The 25,421-nt window shown below is 29.8% G+C and overlaps 1 protein-coding gene across 1 annotated transcript; it reads left to right on the top strand.

Annotated features, from left to right (window-relative positions):
* The first annotated feature begins 24,388 nt into the window (after positions 1-24,388).
* Positions 24,389-25,421, top strand: LOC107420978 (small ribosomal subunit protein uS13c). Its single transcript, XM_016030081.4, has 3 exons — positions 24,389-24,577; positions 24,791-25,015; positions 25,119-25,421. Exons 1-3 carry the CDS (start codon positions 24,464-24,466, stop codon positions 25,284-25,286), a joined length of 507 nt encoding a protein of 168 aa, XP_015885567.2. The 5' UTR covers positions 24,389-24,463; the 3' UTR covers positions 25,287-25,421.

Raw genomic sequence — 25,421 nt, 5'->3', positions numbered from 1 at the left:
ATATATATATATATTCTTGGCTAACACCATCAAATAAAAATTTTGGGACCTCCATATCTACCAAAATCACAACTTTTTTTCTTTTTTCTTTTTTTTTTCCATTTTAATGTTGCAGATATTTTTACATTTTTGCATCTTAATAATTATATAAGATTCAAAATTGGACATCAAACATTTGTGGGTCAATTCCTCATCGCTCTCTCAGTTGGATGATTTCTTTATTTTCCTATTTATTAATTTTTGTGACCCAATAGTATCTACCCTACTTTGGATCTGATATCTAATATATAGAGCACTCATGGAGTTCGGATTCAGTACGTAACAATATTTACTTGATGGCAAACCCAAGTCTGGTCCATTTTTGTAGCCTATTGAGTCTTTTGGGGACCAATAGGTTCTCTTTACTTTTTTCTCCTTTATATATATATATATATATATATATATATAAAGGCAAATAACAAAGAACAAGAGGAGCCCTCAGCTTTCAGTTTGTCCGCTGCAACAGAGGAAGAGACAGAAGAAATAGGTATATAATTGGACAGCAAAAGAGAGAAAATGCCCACTGACAACCCCTGAGCATCAGAATTTTAATCAAATTACAATTTTGGTAATTCTCAAAATGGTCCATGAATTATAGAGACCTAAAACATATAAAATGTCTTCAATAATCTTTGATACTAATATAGAAATAATTCATAATTCAACAATAATAATTATTGAATTCTAATAATTGAGACAAAAATTGATTTCTTTGTATAGAGGTATATACTTGCCCCCACCAAATTTCATTTTATAATTTTAATTTTTAAGCAATTTGGTCATAATTATAGAGTTGCCCAAAAATTGTGGTTATGAAAACCCTAAAAACATAGTTGATTGGTAGGTTTTTTCGTTGCCATTTGGAGGAAAGAACCAACAAGATATTTTGGCCTACATAATTTTGCTTAAAATCCTGAAAATTGATCATAGCCAGAGGATTTTGAAAATGATCTCCAAAAACACTTCAAACTCACAATCTAACATATTCACACCACAAAATGCTGACACTGGGTGGACAACTTCAAGAGATGTCATATGGACTTTGCTTTCTAAGGTCACACATAAGAACCCCACTTTTCAAACCCGCATATCATTTCCGTTATATATCAAAATGCAATAATTTTGGTGAGTCGTGCCTGGTTGCTTTCTGTTTTTTCTTTTTTTTTATAAAAACAAAAAAAAGGCAAGGACTATTTCTCTTATTGGTGGTTGTTCCAGCTCTTTATGGGGGCCAACTCAAACTTTCAGCTGTGTGATTTTGCTTAAATTTGACATGTGGCAGGAGATGACATTGCACCTCATTCTGAGACATTTTTTCGAATGTCTGGAATACATTCATACCCATTTTGGGAGGCAAAACCATATGGTTGATGATTTTAATATAAATATTTGTCATCCAGTTGTGGGTGATCCATCATAATTTTTTGGGTGCATTATATGATATAGGATTAGGTCAGAGGCTTTAAGTAATGTCAATGTCCAATATTCATATTGATATTGTTGTATAATATTCATTTTAGTGTCCCTTAATGCTAATGCTTTTGATTTAGTCGATCTATGTCTCAAATCTATAGAATCTACAAAACACCCAGATGACCTATTTCCATTGTCCATATTCTGGGCTTTAGTCTTGGCATTTTGATCCACCAAAAAGATATGATAGAATGTTAATGGAAAAAGTAGCTTTTCTTAACTGTGTGAGGTAACTAGGCTTCAAATGTAAACCTGGCTTTCATGATTTGGGATACTCTCCAAATTTCGGCCCACTTAACAAAACTAGCATTTCAGCAATAGAGTGGTTCCGGTAACAAAATATGTATACATGAAAATTTAAAAATAAAAATAAGAAAATCTACACATGCTCTTAGACTACTTTCCGAGGCCTAGATCACCTATGGAATAATAGAAATTTAAAATAATAATAATAAATAAACATGGCTTCCAAAATTGACAATTGAGATATTTTAATTAAAAAAAAAAAAGGAAAAAATATTGACAATCGAGAGACTGCCAGATTGTCACAGGCCCAATGCTTCAATCCAAATGAAAAGGCCCACATCCATCGATGACCTAATTTGGACGGGCCTATTAATAATATTCGAGATTCAAGTTGAGACCCACTTAAAGATTCCAACATGAAGGAAAATCTTAACTAATTTCTGTGATAATATTTTTTTTTTCTTTTTGGCAAATTGATACGTAACCCCTTTTTTTTTTTTTTTTTTTTTTGGGGGGAAATATGATACGTAACTCAACGCATCGAATTTGTTTGGAATCCTGAACGTCTCAGTACCCTATACCCTTGCCTTTGAAATAACCTTTTATCTGCTTATGTTATCATTCTCAAATATTCCAAAAATATATACATTTCTAATATGCAATTTGGAGAAATTATGTTCCAAGGCCCAAATATAAATAATTTTTTTAAACAAAAATAAAATAAAATAATATAGTAGGCACAAGCTACTTTATAAGGCCACAAGTGAAAGTTAAGATTCGTTGGCACAATTTTATAGTATCGAGTCTAAAATTAATTTATTTTTACACAAAGGATGGACTTGCTTATAACTTTATGATACGATGCTTTAAATCCTTTTTTTTTTTCTTTTTTTTTTTTTACTTTGAAAATTAAAATTATATATGTAGGATAAATAAACCCTTAAACACAAACCTTCACCTCTTGGTAATGGACATATAAACATGACCCCACTTACGATTATCATTAATGGCAGCAAACAATATTCTTCAAACCCATAATCCTAAGAATATAATTAGCTTGGAAAGTGAGAGGTATTCAAAATTTGAAGTTTGAAAATGAGAGCCTAAGAGTTTTCTAAAAGTCCAACCATTTTTTTAAAAATAGGATAATCCCAAAAATCCTTGATTTGGATTTAAAGACACATTAGTTTGGTACATCCTACAATCCAAACAAACAAAGCAAATCCCAAACTGACCAAGCCCAATCTCCTTCATATATTTATCTTGGGCTATTTTTAAATTGATTTTAGACATAGAGAATGAGAAAATTACAAAAAGATCCACAAGGCAAAACCAAGTCCAAGATATATGGTATTACCTTGAACCCAAAAGATAAATTTGTATAAGACTTTTGTTTTTATATTTTATATCCGACTTGTTTTTATATTTTAAAGATAAAGCAAACCAAGTTCAAATAATAAAATCATATTTTTTTTAAAAATCTTACAAAAACTTGTTTGTTTTTATATTTCTTAAAAAATTAAACTAAAAAACAACAAATCAATATTTATTTAAAAATAAATCAAAACAACAAATCAATACATGTTTTAAAATAAATTAAATAATTTTAATATTATATAATTTATATAATTACAAAGTATTTCTCTTTAAAAGGTTTAATGAGTTTATCATATTTCATTTGTTAAAATCCATTAATTTATTAGATGATACTGATACGAACTCAATATGATATCATCAACTTAAACATATAAATTATCCTGTGAATTCATATAATGTTATTTTGTTGTATGAAATTTTATTTCACTTTGGACCCAAAATATAAGTTTATTTCTTTTTGTATAAGGCCCAATTAACCTAATATTACCTTTCTACATGTCAAAATGTGATTTTCCGTGTGACACGAGCTAGTACAAATTTTTGAATTTCAAAATTTTTGCATCTCCAATGCCATTACACTGCCAAAATATGACATAGAAGCGGTTTTTGACCACTTCAATGATAAATGGTAAATTTTACAGTGTCAAATTTGCACTTGATATTATAATTATAGTAGATTCTATTCCTTAAAAAATTGTAAAAAATTGACAGTGATCCCATTTTATAGCGATAGATCCCATTAAAAAGAAAAACAACTTAAGCAAACATAATTTAAAATTACACATCGTTATTTTTTAACATTTGCTATTAAAAAGTTTATGCTAAAATTTAATATTAATATTGATATTTACTATGGAACAACTGTGTTAAAATTTTAAAATGACAATATAAAAATGGTATTTACATGTAGATGCTCTTGGAAATTAATATTGCTTGCATTATGAAATTAGTGTGAGAAATTAATTGTCATCATCATCTATACTTTTCATTTTCCTAGAGTTTTTTCTTTTTCTTTTTCTTTTTTTCTTTTTTTTTTTGGGTCTTTTCCCAACAATTTTTTTAATAAAAATATTATTTATTATTAATGATTATCACAAATAGATGATGTTAACATTACTATTTAATATGCCTTTCCTTTTGACCCAAAACCTAAAATTTACTTCATTAGCCTTTTATATATTAAAATGTGATTGGCATGTGGCACAAATTAGTATAAATTTTACCTATGGCTAAAGAGTTTACCTGGATTCCCTCAAAGTGGTAAAATTTACATCAACACTGATGCTGCTTGTATTCCAGGCAAATCAGCTATTGCTTTGATTGCCAGAGATGACAAAGGTAAGATTCTTTTGCTTGCAGCTAAGCCAATGCAACCGGTGAGAGTAGACCTGGCTAAACTTCGCTATTGAATGGGCTACAACCATTTCTGAGGAGTTTGCTTGGCATAACGCGGATTGGTACTGGGATGGTCTTTCTGTTGTCAACCAGCTAAATTATAGTTCAAAGCCTTGCGAATGGGAAACATGGGATATAATCACAGCTCTCAAAGGCAAATTGAAAGAGAAGAGTTGGTCTGTTTCTTGGACCCACAAGACAGGCCAATAAACATGTTGATCTTGCAGCTAAGGCAGCTTTGAAGGATAATATCATCCTGTTTTGCTCCAATGATTATCTTTGTAATTGTTCAACTGATTTAGTGACTCAAATCCTCGCTGAAGAATATTTTGTTTGTTTCAGGGAATAATCAGCTTCTTTTCTGTTTCCCCATCTTTTGTGCTTAATGCAGTTTTATTTGCTAAAAAAATTAGTATAAATTTTGAATTTTAAAATTGTGAAATTGTTTTTTTAATATTTTGCTAAATATATGAGAACTTATGATTACATTTTATATTTATACGCTCTAGCATTTGGGTTCCCATTATGCTTTGGGATTTGTCAAAAAGGTTGAGGAGTGAGATTATCTGTGAAGCACATGTTCTTCATTCAAAATCTGGATATTGGGGGAAGTTTTGTTTCTTTTGACGGCGGATGGTTTTCCTTTTTTGGAGTTCTATATCGAAAACTTAAGAAACTCATGTTCTTGTTTTAATGGTTACGTTTTTTTTTTTTTTTTTTGTTTTATATATATATATATATATATATATTTTGGTGAATTAATTTTAATGGTTATCGAATAACATATGCTTTTGACAGTTACACTTTCTTTATTGGTTAGTTAAAGAAGAAGGAAAAAAAAAAAAAAATCTTTGTAATGATTCTTTTAATACATAAAGACAAAAATTCACGTTGACCATTTTATCAGTTTATATGATTATATTACAGGCACTTAGGTGATAAACTTTTTGGAGAAGACGAATCCATTACTCTTAGAAAATATTCTCTATTTTAAAAGATCATAATTTTTAAAATAAAGAACATATTAAAAAATTTACAAAATAAAGAGTTTGATTTTTTATTAAACTTTAATGGTGTTTTTTATCACTCTTTAATTTTTAATTTTTCAATAAATAATTATATTAAACTTTAATGGTGTTTTTTTTATCACTCTTTAATTTTTCATTTTTCAATAAATAATTGTTATTTGTTCTTTTTTTTTCTCTGCTTTTTTCATTAATGACTCCCATCTTTATATACATATATAATATCAAACAAATTATATTAACCGTATATAGAAAAATGTTAGTGTAATAAATGCATACATTAAAAATTTTATATAGAAAATGATTTTGCCTCTTTACGTCTAAGAGAGCCCATTATTTCTTCTAATTTTTAAGTTTAAAAACTACATTGAAGTTGTAAAAGAAATGCTTGATTCCTTAAAATGGAATAAAGAAGTCCTTCAAAAAGCATATTGGAGATGTTATAACTTAAAAGATTCATTACCACTAAGATCCTATAAATGGGTAACTGCTAAAAGCAGTGACTTCCTGTTAACATAGCTTTATTGGTTAATCAATTATCTTAGAGCATTGCCAACAACGCATTTTATTAAATTTTTAAAAATAAATAGTGGAACTTTATAAGACCACTCCAACAACACTTTTTAAATTTGTTTTTATTTTGTATAAAAAATGTAAGAATAGTATATTTTTTAACATAATAAATAAAAACATTAAAAATTTAATTTTAGAAAGTAAAATTGACTTTCTATAAGTCTTAATCTGTAAATATAAAGAGTTTGTTGGAGACATAGAACTGAGATTAACTCTTTATTCTAGAGAAAATAAAACTAACAAAGAATCATTCAATATTTCCAATTAATGTCATATATATTAGATGGTCTTCAAAGCAAAACTGCAATATATTTTTGCAGATAAAGATTTTTTTATTTGTTTCAAAAATATTTATTCTCAATATGCTCTTGGAGGATATGTATCTCCTCCCTACTATAGATTATGCTTGAAACCATTTTCAGTCGTCCTGATGATCATACAAGTCGTGAAAGGAGTAAAATGTAAATTGCCATATATAACCATGAATTTTATCTTCTTCCTCCTCTGACTACTGGTTAATGGTTATTGATCAAACTTGGATAAATTGAAAAATGAAATTGGCTGCCTATTCAACCATTGATTATCCTCAAATATAGTAATTTACCCAAAAAAAAAAAAAGATTATCCTCGTATATAGTATTATTAAAAAAAAAAAAAAACGAAAAAGAAAAATATCCTCATGCATAGCTATTTACCAAAAAGATTATCCTCGTATATAACTGATACTACCCACACAAAAAAAAAAAAAAAAAACAAAAAAAAAAAAACAAAAAAAACAAAAGGATAGCTGATAAAGGTTTCTAAATTTATTAATTATTTTTTAAATGAAAAACAATAAAAACAAACAAAAGCATTGCATGCAGAATGTCAGATAAAATAGGCGGCAAAAGGGAAGCTGAAAACAAACGCAGAACTGACGTGGTGCAAATTTGGGGAAACATTTTATATCAAAACACTGACAATACAAAGCCTTTTCATTTTCCATATTCATCATTTCAGGACCTTTTTTTTTTATAGCACAGCTTTAGGCCCAAAAAGTGGGTCCCATTTGATAGAAAGGAGGGTACTCTGGCCCCACCATCTCTCATTCTCAACTACTCAGATATCTTTTGGGACCCATGCTTTGAGTTTGGCACCACGATGATGATCACAGACTATCACAATCATCCATATCCCATCATCACACCACACCCCTCCATCACATCTTTCTTACTGTTCAGATTAATTGTTCTGTCCGATCGAATCCATCATCGTCGGGATTTGTTCATGTACATTTTGGTCCAATTACTGCCGCTTGATCTTATCTGTGAGATCTGTGATCGTTCCACGTCAGTCTCGTAATTTATAGGACGGGACGTCCATCGTTTTATACATCATCATCGTTTTATTCTTTGTTTTTTTCCTTTTTTCTTTTTTCGGTTTCAGCTTCGAACTCTTTGTAATATTTTAAGCTAAAATATTGTCTGGTACCAAAAATATAATTACAGACATACAATTGAATATGATAAAAGTAACATTTGTAGTATGTTTGATATGAGTTATTTTTTTGTTCTAATGGAAATAGTAGTATTTATTTTTTGTTCTGATGAAAATATTAGAATTGTTATTATTGGTTATTAGATTATTTTGGATATTAAGATTTATAGAAATTTAAAAAAAATTAAAATTTTAAAATAGTAATATAAATTCTGTATGTGTTTATTTATGTTAATCTAAAATATAATTTTAAATTTAAACATTTTAAATAAAAGACTACAAAGGCTGAAAAAGAGTTATTAGGGCATTAAACATTTATTTAGAAGAAAAAACAAGGATTTTATTCCTACATTCTCATTTTCGAGATTTAATGCTATTCCTTTCGTACCGCTAACAAATTTAACCATTTCTTCTGCTTGAATCTCGTTTAATTCATAAACACGTACAATCTCTTATATCCCTTGTGTTTGAGATTCTTGGGGCACGTCTTTAAAAAGTCTTCCCTTTCTCAATATCTATATTTGAAACTTGAAAAACAAAAAAAAAAAAAGAAAAAAAAAGAAAAAAGAAAAAGAAAAAAGGAACAACAAGGTTTTTTTAGCCGATACCCGAACGCTGCTCTTTATAATTATTATTATTTTTTTTGATAAATAATTATAACTTACCTTTTTTCCTTTTTTTCCCACATTATATATGAAAAAGCAGTATTTAAAAGAAATGAAATATGAAATTTTAATTATAATTATACATAGAAGATTGTGCAGCAATTAATGAATCTATTTAAAGTTTTATATAAAAAAAAATTGATTTATATTTTTATCTTTCAATTTATAGAATCAATTGAAAAAGATATATATATATATATATATTTTTAAAAATAAAGTCTATTGGAATAACATACGCAAACATACAAACATATATATATATATATATATGTATATATATATATATATATATATTTTTGTGAAATAGATAAGCAAGCACAAATTATATGATTAGAATTTATTAAAAAAATACAATTACATATATATTCAAATTGAAAATTAAAATAAAAAGAATAAAATTTAAACGGATAACAAAATGGTGCAAGAAGGTTCGAATTTCTACCCGTAAGTGTCGAATTGCTGCTGTGCTGGATCGCTCGCAATAGTTTTCGTAAGACCCATTTGAAAAGTAGAAGACATTAGCCGGCAATCATATCTTAATTTATAAATTAATTAACAATTAATATTTACTTCTCGGAGGCTTTTTTTTATAATTTTATTTATTTATTTATTTTTGGGTACTGTTTGGGGTCAGCAGCATTGTAGATGCAGGACAAGGTTTCTATATTATAGCTTCAATAGCTCAACAGCCAGAAACCACAAAGATTTACACAGCCTGCAGGGTGATAATAAGAGGAATGTTATACATTAGGTCCAACACCAAAAAGTCAAAGCACAATTTTGAAAGTTCCAAATCCGATCAATATCGTGTAGGGGTTTTCTTGTATGAATTTGGCTAAAAAGGCACTAAAGCATGGTAGAGACCAGAGAAAGAGCAAGAGAGGAAAACCAGCTCTCAGGGGTTTTTTATCGAACACCTTGTCTGCATTGCTCAAGGAGAAAAAAATTCATATGGAGACCTGCATACGCTGGTAGTAGTAGTGGTAGAGATTCTGAAAAGCAGGCTCTATTTGTGAGCTAAAGTATTAAAAAACAGAGAGCAAGAGATTGAAATCAGAAATCGTCCTTTTTTGGTGTTAGTGACCTGTATTCCAGTACTTGGAAGAGGATTCTGAATCTTTGATTGCGACCCAGAGAGACCCCAAACGCGTCAAAAGCCAAACTTCCATTTATGAAATGTCTATTCTTTTCGTACAAGGCATTAAATGTTTGTTTGCTCTATTATTTATCATCTTATCATCTCTCTATCGAAACCATACCAGCGCTTTTGCCCAACCGACAAAACCCAAAAGGGGTTAGAATCGGACTCTAGTTCTCTCTTCTGAAACGTTTTATTTTTATTTTATTCTTTAACGTAATTTTTTAGTTGGTTTAGTTTTGATGTAATTTGTTGTAAGAAATTAATTTGAGTGGGATACTTATAAGAAGGATATTTATTTTATTTTTGAATAACAATAAATAAAATCACACTATAAAATATTCAGCAAAAAATTAATAACTCTAAATTATGAAACTTCTCTTTTTATACTATTCTACTAATTTTGCATTAAAAAAAACACTACCCTATTACAATTTTGTATGAAACTCTACTTGAATTTTATATTAATTTTTATTTAATGGTACACAAGTTCCAATCCAACAATCCTTTTATGGTATTTCATAAAATAATGTATATTGACAAATGTTTATAGAAGAAAAAAAAAAAAAAAAGAAAAATGTGAAAAATATTCTCTCTCAAAACGAAGAGACTTTTGGGGATGAGTATTATGTTCTTTTCATTTAATATTGTACAAATTATATTATGAACGAACGGATAGTTGGAGTGGTTAAATACCCACATTGTATAATCAGATCAGTTGGGTGGCAATCTGTTTATGTAATCCTCTTTTGAGTTGCTTATTGAAAAAAAACGAAGAAAATAAAGAATTTTTTTTTCTTTTTTTTTCTTTTTTTTTTTTTAAATTACCCAAATTCTAATATCCCTGAATATATATAGGAGTATTCAATCACTAAAACTATTCACTTTGTCAAAATTGATTGTCCTTAAATGCTGTTATATTAATTAAAAAAAAGACATTAAGAGTATTTTTAAGATTACAAGTTATCCAAATCGATTGTCCTTAAACGCTGATATATTAATTAAAAAAAGACATTAAGAGTATTTTTAAGATTATAAGTTATCCAAATCTTAACATCCCTAGAATAGATAGGAGTGTTCAATCATTGAAACTATCCATTCAGTTAAATCGATATTTCGCGCTGTTTTATTAATTAAAAAAAAAACCATTAAAGGCATGTGTGGTTTATGGAATAAACATAAGAATAAAATTACATAGATTTTTTTTTTTTTGTAAGTTTTTAAATTTAGCAATAGCTGTTATATAGGAATAGATATGTCTCTATTTAAAAGAATAATAATTCATTATAAAACTTCAAAATCTCTATTCGTATATTTTAATTTAGATAAATTTTTAAATATTCTTATCACATTTAAATTTAAATTAATTATTACATACTAAAAATATATAAATAAATATAAATTTTAATTTTTGATTAATTTTTATCAAATTTGAATTTTTTGAGAAAAAAATATTTATAAAGCCTAAACCTAAATCTTAATTTTAAGTCAATATTTTTACCAAACATATAAATAGGGATTATCAATTTTTTTTCATTTTCTATTCTATGAATAACTATTCATATTTTGAAAGAAATATGTATTCTGTATTCCAAACTGTAAGAGTATTTTTGAATGATTTTTTATTTGTCCATGCTTGTTATCTTACATAATTAATTTTTTAAAAAATAGTTTTAATAATTTTTTTTATGTTAACTTTTTACTCTAAACAGTGGTTTTGTTGTTATAATTCCAGAAAGCTATATCTTTTTGTTTTTTTTTTTAATTTCAAATATTGTATTATTTTAATTTAATGTATTACAGGTTTTTGTGTCATTATTATATTATATTAAAAGTTTGAAAAAAAATGTAAATAGAATAATAAATGTTATAGATAAAATAAAAAATAAAAAATAAAAAATATTATTGAAGGATCTTTTAAAATTTTCAACTAATTTTAAATAAAAATGTGCTTTGTTATGAAAAATATGCTCATTATTTTGAAAATTGCCTTGCGTACTTGATTCTTTAATATATTGGTTAAATAATAAATCTTTAATCTTAAATACGCTTTCTATTGTTGAAAATATGTTTCTTATTTGAATGTTTTAAACAGTATTTTTTATTTTAAAAACTATAATTTTCAAATTAAAAATAGCATTTTAAAAAATAAAAAGTGATCTTTCATATCCAACTCCAATTCCAATAGCCTTTTCTTTTTTTTTTTTGGGTTCCTTTTTCAAAAAACTCTAATGTCACTAAATATAATATAATTTCTATTTTGCATTTCCCCATAATCAATTATGATATATTTTTTTAATATTTTTTTTACATAGCAAAGTAATATATAAAAAATATAAAAATCCAATTAATAAATTTAATTATAATAGCTAATAAAAAAAACTGTACAATTACAAATAAATTTATTAAAATCTTTATATAAAAAGGGGTTTCACTTTCTATATTTAAAAAGCCAAGTTAAATTTTTGATTTAAGATTTTAAATTTAGAGAATCTATTAAAAAATAAATAAAATTCTAGAAAATAAAGAATATAAAAGTTTTAAAAAGTCTATTGAAATATTGAAGTTCTAGGCTTTAGGTTCGATTTTTTAAAATTAATATAAAGTATGAGAAAGAGAAAGAATATTTGGGAATACTCTTAACTAATTAGAGATAACATGGACACTTAATTTATTTTCAATCCCCATATTCATTTATGGTAGAGTGGAGGTTGTCTTCGAACTGGTTGATTTCTAGATTAGAACAAAAAACAACTAAAACAATGATTCATTTATTATTGCTGGCAAACTAATAAGAATATCAACTAACCTTCTTCTTTTTTCGTGTTTTTTTTTTTTGTTGGAAACAGTAACAACTAACCTTTGTTCAATAGTTATTGCCATGCGATGATTGGAACCTTTATTAATTTGATTGAGTAATAATTTTTTTTTTTTGAGTTGTACTAATTAAATTTTTAAAAAACACCGTACGGATTAAATTTGTTCTTATTTTAAATAAGTCTGACCCCAACATGTTGATTGAATAATTTGTTAGACACAAAGGAATCCCAGGTTTAAAAAAAAAAAAAAAAAAAAAAGGAATCCCAGGTTCTTTGCAATAAATTTTATTTGTTGGCCTGTAAATAGAATATAAAATCTTCCGTTCGTGGAAAATGCTACATTTACATTCACATTGAATTTCTGACATTTCTGTTTCCTGACCAAGATGATTATAATTGAAAGTCATTCACTCTAATTGCTGTCTTAATTAAGTACAATTGGAAGTAATTTGGAAAAAAAAAAAAAAAAAGGGATCACATTCTACCCATTATGCTATAACTACCAGTTTGTATAGTTTGAAACATTATATAATGAATAATGCTAGCTATGTATATCAATTAATTTATTAATATATTTATTAAAATGATATGATAAATTGGTATATATATTTATATTTAATGACGTTAAAGTTATTAAGATATTTATCAATTTATTTACAAATTATGTAGCACATAATATAACGATTATAATAGATTAATTAATACCTTTAATATTATTCTTAGATAATTTTTTCTTCAATGAAATATATACATTTTTATTAGCAAACATTAGAATCAACTATTATGGATGTGATTGATAGTAGACAATTGAGACAACAAAATGTAAATTTTTATAAAGGATTTAATCCGAGTCTGGACCATGTTACTAATTATACCATTCTAAACAAATACTTTTCTTCTTATTTATTTATTTTCTTAAGAAAAGGATGGTGTAGAAAGTAAACAAGTGTCCAGTATTTCTTTGATCACAAAAAATGGTAAAAAATTTACTGTTCAACTGGTTTATTTATTCATTTGATTATTAGTCATTATTTATTTATTTTTTCTTTATGTAATTTATTAGTCACTGTAGGCTGTAGCTCCTTTTAGTTGGTCTTCTTGTTGGCTGCCAAAAACAAAACCCCCCTAAACAAAGTAACCGACAAATTTTCATTATACTGTTGCTGATTAGTCATTTATTATTTTATTGTGAGTGGTTTTTATTTTATTTTATTTTATTTTTTTATTCAATGAGTCGCGTTTGGCTGAATAAATTATCAAGATACAGCTACATGATACGTATCCCTGAATAGTTCTTACAAAATTAAAGAAAAAAGCCTTCAAAAGTCTTCTTGATTAATTACCATCATTATTGTTGTTATTAAATATTTTGATAAATTAGGGAAGAACATTTTAGCATCCCAAATTATTGCTAAGTGGGCTGACATAGTAAAAAATAAATTTAAATTAAACAAAGATTATTTTTTAAGCAAGGCTTTTTTTTTTTAATGAAAAAAAAAAAAAACTTGATCATGCTTTTTATATTCATTGCGACAAGGCTAATGTATATATATAAAAAAGGGTAAACGATGATCGGGGCTAAATATCAACAACACTATTTGAGATTCAATTCTTTATATTCATTATTAAATGTACGATGGTCTTATTAACTTGATTTAAATTTATTTTTGGTGGATAATTTGATCAATACAATAAAATGTCAAAAATATATATATCAATAAGAGAATACAACAATGTCAATAAATATTTTTTTCTTTTTTTTGGGTAAACTGCGGCTAGATCGATATATATGTATTTTTTGAGAATAAATTAGTACAAGATATATTTTCATTTTTTTTCTATATATATTTTTAGTGAATTACAAGAAGAACAATAAGATTTTGAAACGAAAAGAAAATGATACATGTTTGGTTTTAGAGTTCCTTTATAATAAGAAAGTTCACATATATTTTTTATCATGCAGATTTTGTAATTTTTAATCCTTACTGTTTCAGAAACTAGTAAAAATCATCGTTTTTTTAAGAGGTTTGGTTCAAACAGTAGAATTTAATTTTATATCAAATAAATAATATAAAATAGCTTTTTAATTATTACATCCCATCCGTTCTTCTTCATCGTAAGGCTGCAAAGCTATATATTAGGAGTGCATCATTCAAGCTGATCTCGGAAATAACACCATTTGTTGCTCCGATGTCCCTCTGATTTTCTTCATCCTCTACGTTGTTTTTCTTTTTATATTTTCATTCTGGATTTTATTTAAAATAAACTTGAAAAAGACTTTTATATTTTCTTTTAAAGGAGAAAAAAAATCGAAATCAATATCTATAATCGGTGAAACAATCACTGCCTCTCTCTCTCTCTCTCTCTCTCTATCAAGTATAACGCCGCCAAAGTAAAATCAATTTTGTCTTATAATGATTCAGGCATTAAATAAGAAACACATAAAGGTCTAAACATCAGATTCCCACTCTGCAATATTTTTCTGATTCTGAATAAAACGCCATATCCTCCTCTTTCTTCCAAGAAACCCTCTCTCCCACTTTCTCTCCCTTTGCGTTCTAATCGAGCCTTTCTTCTTCTTCTTCATTCAAACCCCGTTGTACCATATAGTTGAAGTCTCTGTGTTTCTCTCCCTCCCTCTCTCTCTCTCTCTCTCTCTCTCTCGGTGTGCTGTTAAATTGCCATCTCTTCAACTTACTCGGAGCTCCATGGAATCCGAAACCACCCGTGAGAAACGGACCTCACTTCTAAACCCTAATGCGGATCCCTACTGCGGAGGCCGAGCTCACCCAAAAGCTTTTCCCCCGAAGATCGACTACTTCGTACGGCCTCCGGTTTATCCATACGGGTCGAACTTTACCCATCCCTTCGCCGTATCGGTCAGTCGGTATAACTGCGAACCGGATGAGTATCAGGCGGCCACTCTGTATTTTCAGCCGTGTCCGGTCGTGGAATACTATGACGCAAGCACGCAGCTCGGTACGAGGTCTTCGTTGTCGTCGCCGGACGGACCGAAGAGTTTGAGGAAGACGAAGACGAAGAAGCTGAGTAATAGCGACGGCGTTGTGGTTAGCAAATGGATGCCTAAGGGTACGGTTGGGCCACGGGCATTGGAGAAGAAGAAGAAGAACAAGTACTGCGTTTTTAAGTTGTCTTCGAATGATACTGGTCCTAGTCGTAGTATTATTCCGTTTCCACGGGACTCGCAGGAGCTCCAGCGCTCCGGTACTACGACAGTCATGATAAAGAACATTCCTAATCAGTTCAGGTCGGCTTCTCTCTCTCTCTCTCTCTCTCTGTGGTTTGTGGTTTTTGGGTTTTCCTAAAAACCACTTGAAACGCCTCCTAACGTAGTAGAGCTTTGGTCCATGGTGGTTGTTCTTGTTTTCCTGGTTTCTGGTGGTTTTTACTATGTACGTCTTTTGATGAACATATTCATTAATATATGAGAATTCCTGATCAGTTAGTTTAGGTCGGTTCGCTGTCTTTCTATATGATTCAGATTATGTTTGTGGATATTGGTTTTTTTTTTTTTTTTGTTTGTTTGAATGTTAATATTCCTCTTTGTCTCTGATATAGTTTTTACTTGGAATTTTCTGGTTTCGATAATCCATTTGTGTCATTCACCCACAAAAAACGTGAAAGATCTTTGTCCCTTGGTTATATATATATAAATATATATGTGTGTGTGTGTGTGTTTCACTATGGCATTTGGTTATAATAAAATATGTGCAGGAGGATTGAATTGTTGAAGATATTGGCAGACCAATGTAAGATTGAAAACGATAAAGCTGAGTCACAGTCCAAGTCGTTTAGGTCCGAGTTCGATTTTGTGTATTTACCTATGGATTTCAGGTAAATGAGAGACCGAGTTATTTACTGGTCTTTCTTTACTTACATGGGAATTGTCTCTCTTTTTTCAAAACGCCGTTGTTATTTTGGTAATAAAAATAATAACAATAATAATAGGAAATTTTGGGATGAGAAGAAGGTAGCAAATCTTGGGTACGCTTTCGTGAATTTCACCACGACAACTGCTGCCTCATTGTTTTACAAATCTTATCATATGCGGGAGTGGGGTGTTTTGAAGAACAACAAAACTTGCCATGTCACTTGTGCCAAAATCCAGGTTCTTAATTCCTTTTCTTTTTCTGAAAAAGAATAAAAAAAAAAAATCCAAATTTTATATTTACTTCGAATGCATGAAGATTTTTAGACTTGAAATTGATTTTGAGCTTTTTTGTGGTTTTTTTTTTCTTTTTTTTGAATATATGTTGCAGGGAAGAGAAGCTCTGTGTGAGAGTTTCAAGGGCAAGATTTTTCACTGCCATACCAATGAATATCTGCCTCTAATTCTCCAACCCCCTTGCGACGGATCGTCTATGCCGAGAGGGAAAATCATTGGCAAACGTTCGGGTGAACCTCCTCGGTATTCGATCAGAGAAAGTCTTGAAAAGGGAAAATGAATCGGTTTCTTTTATCTACTCTGCGTGTTTGTATCCTCCTAGGAACTGTTTTTTTTTTTTTTTTTTTAATTATTATTAATATTATTTTTTATTTTCTCTTGGTTTATGGGTTTGATAAGTATATGTTGGAAGTAGTGTAAGATGATTAGGTTGGGTTAGCTTTTTTGTGTTGCAGTTGGTATGGATAGGCTTCTAGGCACTATACAACTGGAAGGTAGAGAGCACCACATAGGTTATAGGGTGTGGGATTGTGGCCTTTGTTTTCATTCTCTCCCTGGCTGGAGTTTTGGGGTGGTTTGGTCGTTTGGGTGGCTGAAAAATCATCTGGGGTGAAACGGAAACATTGGTTTGGCTCTTCTTTTACTTGTTTGTACTTTTTTGTATGTAGTACAAGCATAGCGCTTCATGTTGTTTTTGTTGGCCTGTGTTTTCATTCTCTCCCTGGTGTTGTTGATCTTTGCTTTGCTGGGGTGAACGGAAAACATGGGATTTGTTAGGGTTTAAATTTCGGTTGGTTTTAATGGTAGTCTTTAGTGTGAAGCTTGTGATGCTGTATATTAGTTTGTTGTTGTATATGGATATATGCTATTTCTGATCTCTGCTAATAACATTTGGGTTGTTTTTGGCATTACTTGGTTGAGTCGAACCATTTGTCAAATTTACGCTAAGTTGGCACTAATCTCTTATGGTATTGAAAACAAAGCTGCGGATCAATGCTCCTTTTAGAAAGTTGTATATATGTATATATATTGCTAATTTGGCATACAAAATTTCAAATGCTGAAAATGATTTTGGTTTTTTGTTTTTGTGTTTCGGGCTAATTATGGAGTCATATACCAAGCAAATCTGATGAGAGTCGTTTTGCTTAAGTGCTTAACCAAGAAGCCAAAAGAATTTGACAATGCATGGTTGGAACTTGGAATAAGTTGTAACTTATGGTTTTTGGTTTTATAGAACAACGTACATTTTGGTGGCATGTTTTGGTAGGGAATGAGGGAGGTCAGTCGCAGGATATGGGTGTTATAACCTTATTCCTGCAAACAAAACTGCAGGCCTATGCCCACGCCGTATGCGACAGATCGAAGTAAAGGCGAGGAAAGCTGGTGGTATTATGTTTTGTACAACTTCTGCTGCACCCATTTAACAGATATCTTTTCCTGCATTGGGAGTATTTAAGAATTTTAAGTATTCTTATGGTTGAAATCCCACTTCAGCCCTTCCCATATGTTTTTTCTGATACAAAAGTGGAGAATGATTATTTACCCAACCCAAAAAAAAAAAAAAGTAGAAAAAAGTTGTGGCTTTTTGTTTTTATTTATGTATGGAATTGATGGAATTAAAATACGATTGATTCACTAATCTAATTGTACACCACCACCATTATTTTAGAGTTTCCTTTTGCCTCGGTTAAAGCATATCATAGGTCTCGTTAGGAAATTTTTTGATCAGACTTGCATATCAAATTTTCAGGCATAGGAGAATGGTCTTCTTTATATATATAAAATAATAATTTTGACTGAATTAACTACAAATTGTTTGCAAAAATTAATAATCGATTTGGATTTGGAACATAAGAAAGGAAACACATTTTTAATGGAACTGACGATTTTAAGTGTATGAGAAATCACTTATCATAAGGTACGTACAATGCGTCCTTTCATTTCACCAAAAGTATATGTATACACATATATTATAATGTATCCTTTCAGAACAACCCAACCAACAGTCATCATTTTCTGTTGAAACTTAGATTTTAGATTAAAGATTGGGTCGTAAAATTTTCTCTTCCAATTTCTATAGATATATATATATATATATATATATATATATATATATTTAAATAGCGGAACGCCACGGCTATTCCAAGTTTTCTGGCCTTTTTAAGTTATCAAAATGCCCATCAATTTTTACCGAAATTTCGACTTGCTCTATATATATATATATATATATATTAGTATTATTCATTGCTATCTGTCTGTCTGTCTCCCTACTAGTTGAGATGTGTGAAGACGAAGAAAAAGCGACGACTCGTCCTAAACAATACACACACACACTCTCTCTCTCTCTCTCTCTCTCTCTCTCTCTTTACTTTCTCCCTTTTCTTGGTTTTTTTAAAAATGTTTAAAATTTATTAACCAAAAATAATAGTAATATTGATGCATACATACATTTGTACATATTAATTTTAATTTTCTATATTATTTTTTTTGAATAATTTTTTTTTTGAAATTAATAGTATCATTTGTAGTATTTTAAAGGTATATTATAAATTAATCTGACGATTTTTATTAGATATATATATAGATCAAATTGTTTAATTTTGTATATAACAAAAAGTTAATAAAACAATATTTAACACTATTCAAAGTGATCTACGTGTAACGAATATGGGCCATGCCTAGTGTCATAAAAAATAAAATTTTGAATTTCTATTAAAAAGAACCCCTTTAATACGAAAAAAATGGCACAAACTGTGACTTTGCTTCTCGCTCCATCTCTTTTCGTAATCTGCTAAGAATGAAACCCTAACCCTTTCTCTACCCGTCTCTCCCTCTCCCTTGCAAACCCTGCTGAGGTAATCCCTCTTTGCTTTTTCTCTCTGACTTGGCTTCGTTTTATGAAGTATTTCCAATTTTAAATTCCTTTACCATCAAGGTTTGCAATTTGAACTGGGTTTTGTGTGCACAGCTTGATGGTCTAAGCCTGAAATGTGTTCGTGTTGGAGGAGTGGAAATTCCAAATATCAAACGGATTGAATACTCGCTCCAGTATATCCATGGAGTTGGGCATAGCCGATCTCGGAATATACTCTCCGACCTCAGAATAGATAACAAGATCACCAAGGACCTCTCTCAAGATGAACTTATCTTTGTCAGAGAAGAGGTCTCCAAGAACATGATAGAGGGTGACTTGCTAATTAATTCTTTTTTCTATTTCTTTGGGATTTTGGAGCTTTAATGGGTGTTTTCGTTTGTGGTTTTTCATTTTTTAATTATAATTATATATATAGATATATATTTTCAGATCATATTCAACTATGCACCAAAATGGTGCAAAAAACCAAAAATGGTTCGAGATTTCACTCCAACCGTGCCTCATTTTCTTTGCATCATTTTGGTGCAATTGGGATTAATGAAATTTTTTTTTATATCTGATAATAAGCTTTACACTTTGTCCAATGTGTATACAGATAAAACAAAATTTGAATTTCATGAAGATTTGTCAATACAAAAATCTTATTTGATAAGAATTTTATTAGCTTTACACTTTAACCAATATATACAGGTAACAAAAGAGTTTCGACTACTAAAAGCAAACCATTGGATAGATTTCATAATCATGTTTAATGGTTAGATTGGATTTTGAATTTTATAAGTTTCGCTATGATATATAAATAGCATAACTACATAATGATATAATTCAGAATCCTCAACTGTTGTTTAGAAACAAATCTTCTCCCATTTTATACATTTTTAAAAAACTACTAACAAACTAAGCTCCTTTTCTCACTTTGAAAATGAACTTCAATATTGGATATCCATCCTATTTATCATCAACTTCCTCTTTGAATGATGATGACAATTTCTTAGTAATGAATGATATCGTAGAGATTAATGCATCAGAAGAAGCAATTCATCGTGAAATCGTTAAGAGCAACATGATCCTCGTTAATTGTTTCAATTAACAAAACAACCAAATGATCCATTGTGGCTTGATTCTTGGTCCTGTAGCAATCGATCACAACTGAGAAACCACGAATCATAATTTGCTCAGATACTACTTTGCCGAGAACCCATGCTATTGTGATAACATGCTTCATCAATGATATCAAATGTTGTGAAGTTTATTTTCATATTGTTTATGCGGTTGATGATTATAACAATTACTTCCAACAATGAAGTGATGGACTTGGCAGATTGGGATTATCAACAATATAGAAAATAACAGCTATTTTCCAAATGTTAGCGCATGTCCTACTAACGGATAGTACGAACAAGTACATTAAATAGGCTAGCCAATAGTAATTGAAAGTATGAAGAGATTTTGTTGTGTTATTCTAGAGATATTTGCAGAACGGTATCTAAGAACACTTACCACTAATGATGTTGCTAAGCTACTTTATGTTCGTAAACAATGTGGTTTTCCAATGTTGGGCAGTCTAAATTATATGCATTAGAAGTGAAAAAATTATCCAATGATATGGTCTGGATAATACGCAGGTTGTAATGAATCAACACCTACTATTCTCGAAGCTGTAGTATATTATGATCTTTAGATATAATACGCATGTTTTAGTATGTCAGGCATCAACAATGATATCAATGTGTTGAAGTCATCTAATTTATTTTTTAGTCTAGCTCAAGATATTGCTCCTCCCATTAGTATGTTAGTTAAAGAAAATAATATAACATGAAGTATATATCGAAAATGGCCCACTATTGTACAAACAATTCACCTGTGGTAAAGTATAAAGAAATTTTTTTTTTTTTTCATGAAATAGGAAACATGCAAAAAAGATGTAAAATGTGACTATGGAGTTCTTTAATTGTGATTTGCAATTATGATATGATTGACACATTTTTGGAGAGGAAATGTATTATATGACATGATGACTACATGCATTATTATGCACAACAAGATAATAGAGGATAAACGTGATCATGATGCACAAATTCAAGATATGAGTGAAGTGCTAAAAGTTGAAAGGGTGGTAGATGAATCTACAAAATTTAATTAATTTACTATTTTCCATATACAAGTCAAAGATAAATGTTTTCACATTGCATTTTGTAATGCATTAATTGATCATTTGTAGAAGGAATACATTAATTTCACATGGTTAAATGAACATTAACATCTAGTTTCACATTTTTGTTAATATTTAATTTTTTTCTTTTACTTTGTTTATGTTTTATTAATAAATGTAATGTTTTGTTTCACAACATTTTGTTAATGTAAATTTGTGTTTATATAATATATCAATAGTAAATGAGTCATTTAAATTAATAAAATAAAATATTTTTAATAAATTAATTTCTACAACTTTCTTTAATAATAAAACATATTATTGGATCAATATGTGAAAAAAATAATTGTATTTGGGATAATTGGTGAAATAGATAAAAAGTTGAGAATTAGAATAACCAATATAAATAAGTAAAAATAAATATAAAAAGATATTTTTTTTAGTGTGATAAATGATACAATAAATAAGAGAAAAATTATTGTTTGACATGATAATTATATCATTTTGATGCAAAATTTGTACTATTTTGGTGCAATAGGTTAGAGATGCGCCATATTCAAGGGTTGCCTTGCAAAGTCAGCGTACAAATAACAATTGCAGGCTATTGTAGAGATTGAAGGCTAAGAGAGTTACTATTGCTGGAAAAGAAGAATATATGCCCCGCGTTAACCAAAAAGGTTTTCCCTTCTTCTTTTTTATTTTATTTTATTTTTAATTTTTAATTTTTTTAAGTTATTAAATGATCAAACTGTTAATATGAACTTGTATCATGTGTTAGTTTCTTTTTTTTTTTTTTTTCTTTTTTTTTGGGTAAATAGTACATGTGTAAGTTTCTTGAAACTCTATTTTTGTTGCAATTTGTTAATCAATGCTCTCTTACTCTTTTTGTTACCATTTCGTTGTGCGTTTAAAAATCATCTTTCTTTAAGGAATTGAGGTTATTATAAGCAGTTTTTCACGAATTTGATAATTTTTGAAATTCCTACTGGTAAAGTGGTAGAAATCCCAAAAAGAAGTAGATTATGAGATTGTAATATAAATGATATCAATCTGGATTATTTTGAGCTTTGAAGTGTCAAAAGTACCAATCCGAAACCAAACTAGGATTCTAAGTATTCCTTATTTTTGAGTCCAAACGGTGGGTCTCTTTGATGTTTGCAAAGAGAGCACCACGTTGGTGGTGTGTGGGATTATGGCCTTTGTTTTCATTCTCTCCCCAGCTGGAGTTTTGAGGTGGTTTGGTCGTTTAGGTGGCTGAAAGTCATCTGGGGTATAACGGAAACATTGGCTTGGCTCTTCTTTCTTTTACTTGTGTTTTTTTTTTCCTTTTTCTATGTAGTACATAATTAGTGCTTCATGTAGTTTTGTTGGCCTGTTACCTGGTGTTCTTGATCTTTGCTTTGCTAGGGTGAATTGGAAACATGGTTGTTAGGATACTTTTAATAGTAATCTTTTAAGTTGTGAAGCTCGTAATGCTGTAGATTAGTTTGTTGTATATGTAATATGCTTTTGAACTTTTAATGTCATGATCACGTGCTTCACATTTTCTAATCTCTACCAATATTTTGGTTGTTTTTGGCATTACTTGTTTGGTTGACGATGCTTGGATAAGTCCAAACATTTGTCATATTTATGCTAATTTGGCACTGATCTCTAAGGTATTAAACCAAAAATAAAGAAAAAAAAAAAAAAAAAACTGCCGACTATACTTCTCGAAAGTTGTACATATATAGATATTATATATATTGGAAATTTGGCATACAAAAATTCAAATGGTGAACATAATTTTTTTATTTTTTTGGGGTAATGTGGAGTCAGAACCCCAGCAAATCTGATGAGAATAGTTTGCTTAAGTGCTTAGCCAAGAACCCAAATGAGTTTTCACAATGCATGGTTGGAACTAGGAATAAGTAGTACGATATTGTTTTTGTTTTTATAGAACAGCATACATTTTGGTGGCATGTTATGGTAGGGATATAGGAGGTCATTCCCAGGATATTGGTGGGATAACCTTATTCCTGCTAACAAAACTGCAGGCCTGTGCCCATGCCATATACGACAGATCAAAGCAAAGGAAAGGAAAGGAAAGCTGGTATTATGCCATGTATAACTTCTGCTGCTGCACCCATTTAAAACGGCTATCTTTTCCTGCACTGGGAGTCTTAAGACTTCCGAGTCTTCTTATGGTGGAAATCCCACTTCTGCCCTTCCTTTATGTTGTTCCCGGTTTAAAACAGCAGAGGATTATTATTGACCAAAAAAACCATAAAAGTAGAGAAAGGTTGTATTATTGATAGAATTAAAACATAACTGATTTACCAATCTAATTGTACACCACAAACCATTATTATTGTTATTATTATTTTATCATACTTGCATCAGATTTTCGGGTATAGAAGAATGGTCCATATATATAAAATAATAATGCTGACTAAGTTAGATAAACATTGTTTGCGAAAATTAAAAATTGATTTGAATTTGGGACGGAAGAAAAGAAACACATCTTCATTGGGGACAAAGATTTTAAGGACAAAAATCATTGTGATGCTTGGGAACTGTTTTTTTTTTTTTTTTTGGGGTGAAAATGCTTGGGAACTGTTTAGTCGGGCAATAATAATTATTAATGATAACTTTAGAATTTGGATTCAAAATCTAATAATAAAAGCTTTCCTTCCTTCCCAATTTATCACATAACATATGAACCAAAAATGAAATATAATAATAAAAAATAAAAAATTAATAAAGCTTTTAATTTCTATTTAAAATAGAAAAAGAAACTTTGACTAACCAGGCTCGGCCCGTTGATGATGTTTGGGAGACTAAAGAGAAAAGTCAGCCCAAAGTCAATCCAAAATCAAATTGGGTTCGTATTGAATTGTGGGCTTTTTTTTTTTTTTTTTTTTTTGGTTTTTGGGTAACCTGTTACTGAAGAAGGATAAGCCAGCCTCGAAACCTTCGTCTTCATCCACACAACAAAGCCAGCAATTCCAAAAGCTCAGTCGCAGTGGGAAAAGACCATCGAAAATGGCACAGACACTGGCTATGCCTGTCTCTCCATCTCTTTCTGTAATCTGCAATGGACGGAACCCTAACCCGTTCTCTACCCGTCTCTCCCTCCCCCTTGCAAACCCTGCTAAGGTAATCCCTCTTTGCTTTCAATCTCACTTGGCGTCGTTTTATGTCAAATCACTTGCAATTTTCAATTGGTTTACCATATCTCAACTTTCAAATACATATTGGGCTTTTCTTGTTGTTTAATACTCCATTGGGGTTTTTCCAGATTAGTTTTTTTCTATGGCAAAGTAGATAAAAGATTGAAGTGGAAAGTATAAATGGGTTTTGTGAGCGTAGGTTGGTGGTTTAAGCGTGAAATGTGTTCGTATTGGAGGAGTGGAAGTTCCGAATAACAAACGGATTGAATACTCGCTCCAGTATATCCATGGAGTTGGGCGCAGCCGATCTCGGCAAATACTCTCCGACCTCGGAATGGAGAACAAGATCACCAAGGACCTCTCTGAAGATGAGCTTATCTCTGTCAGAGAAGAAGTCTCCAAGTACATGATAGAGGGTGACTTGGTAATTAATTCTCTTCTCTATTTCTGTCATTTTCTCTCTTTCTTTGGGATTTTGGAGCTCCAATGGTTGTTTTCCTTGGTGGGCATTTTTTATTTTTTTCCAGAGGAGGTTCAATGCGTTGAATATAAGGAGACTGAAGGAAATTCAGTGCTATAGAGGAATACGCCATATTCAAGGTCTGCCTTGCAGAGGCCAGCGTACAAAGAACAATACCCGGACATTGAAGGGTAAGAGAGTTACCATTGCTGGAAAGAAGAAGGCCCCGCGTTAACCTAAAAGGTTCTGCTTTGCTTCTTTTATGTAGTTGATCAAATTTTAAAGTGAACCTGTTGTATTTGTTAGTTTCTCGAACGCTATTTTGGTTGCAATTTGTTAATCAAAGCTCTCTTTTTTGTTTTTGTTATCA

Source organism: Ziziphus jujuba, chromosome 5 (assembly GCF_031755915.1).
Source record: "Ziziphus jujuba cultivar Dongzao chromosome 5, ASM3175591v1".
Lineage (NCBI taxonomy): Eukaryota > Viridiplantae > Streptophyta > Magnoliopsida > Rosales > Rhamnaceae > Ziziphus > Ziziphus jujuba.
The sequence above is the reverse complement of the archived record's forward strand: the minus strand, read 5'-3'. Positions and strand labels throughout refer to the sequence as shown.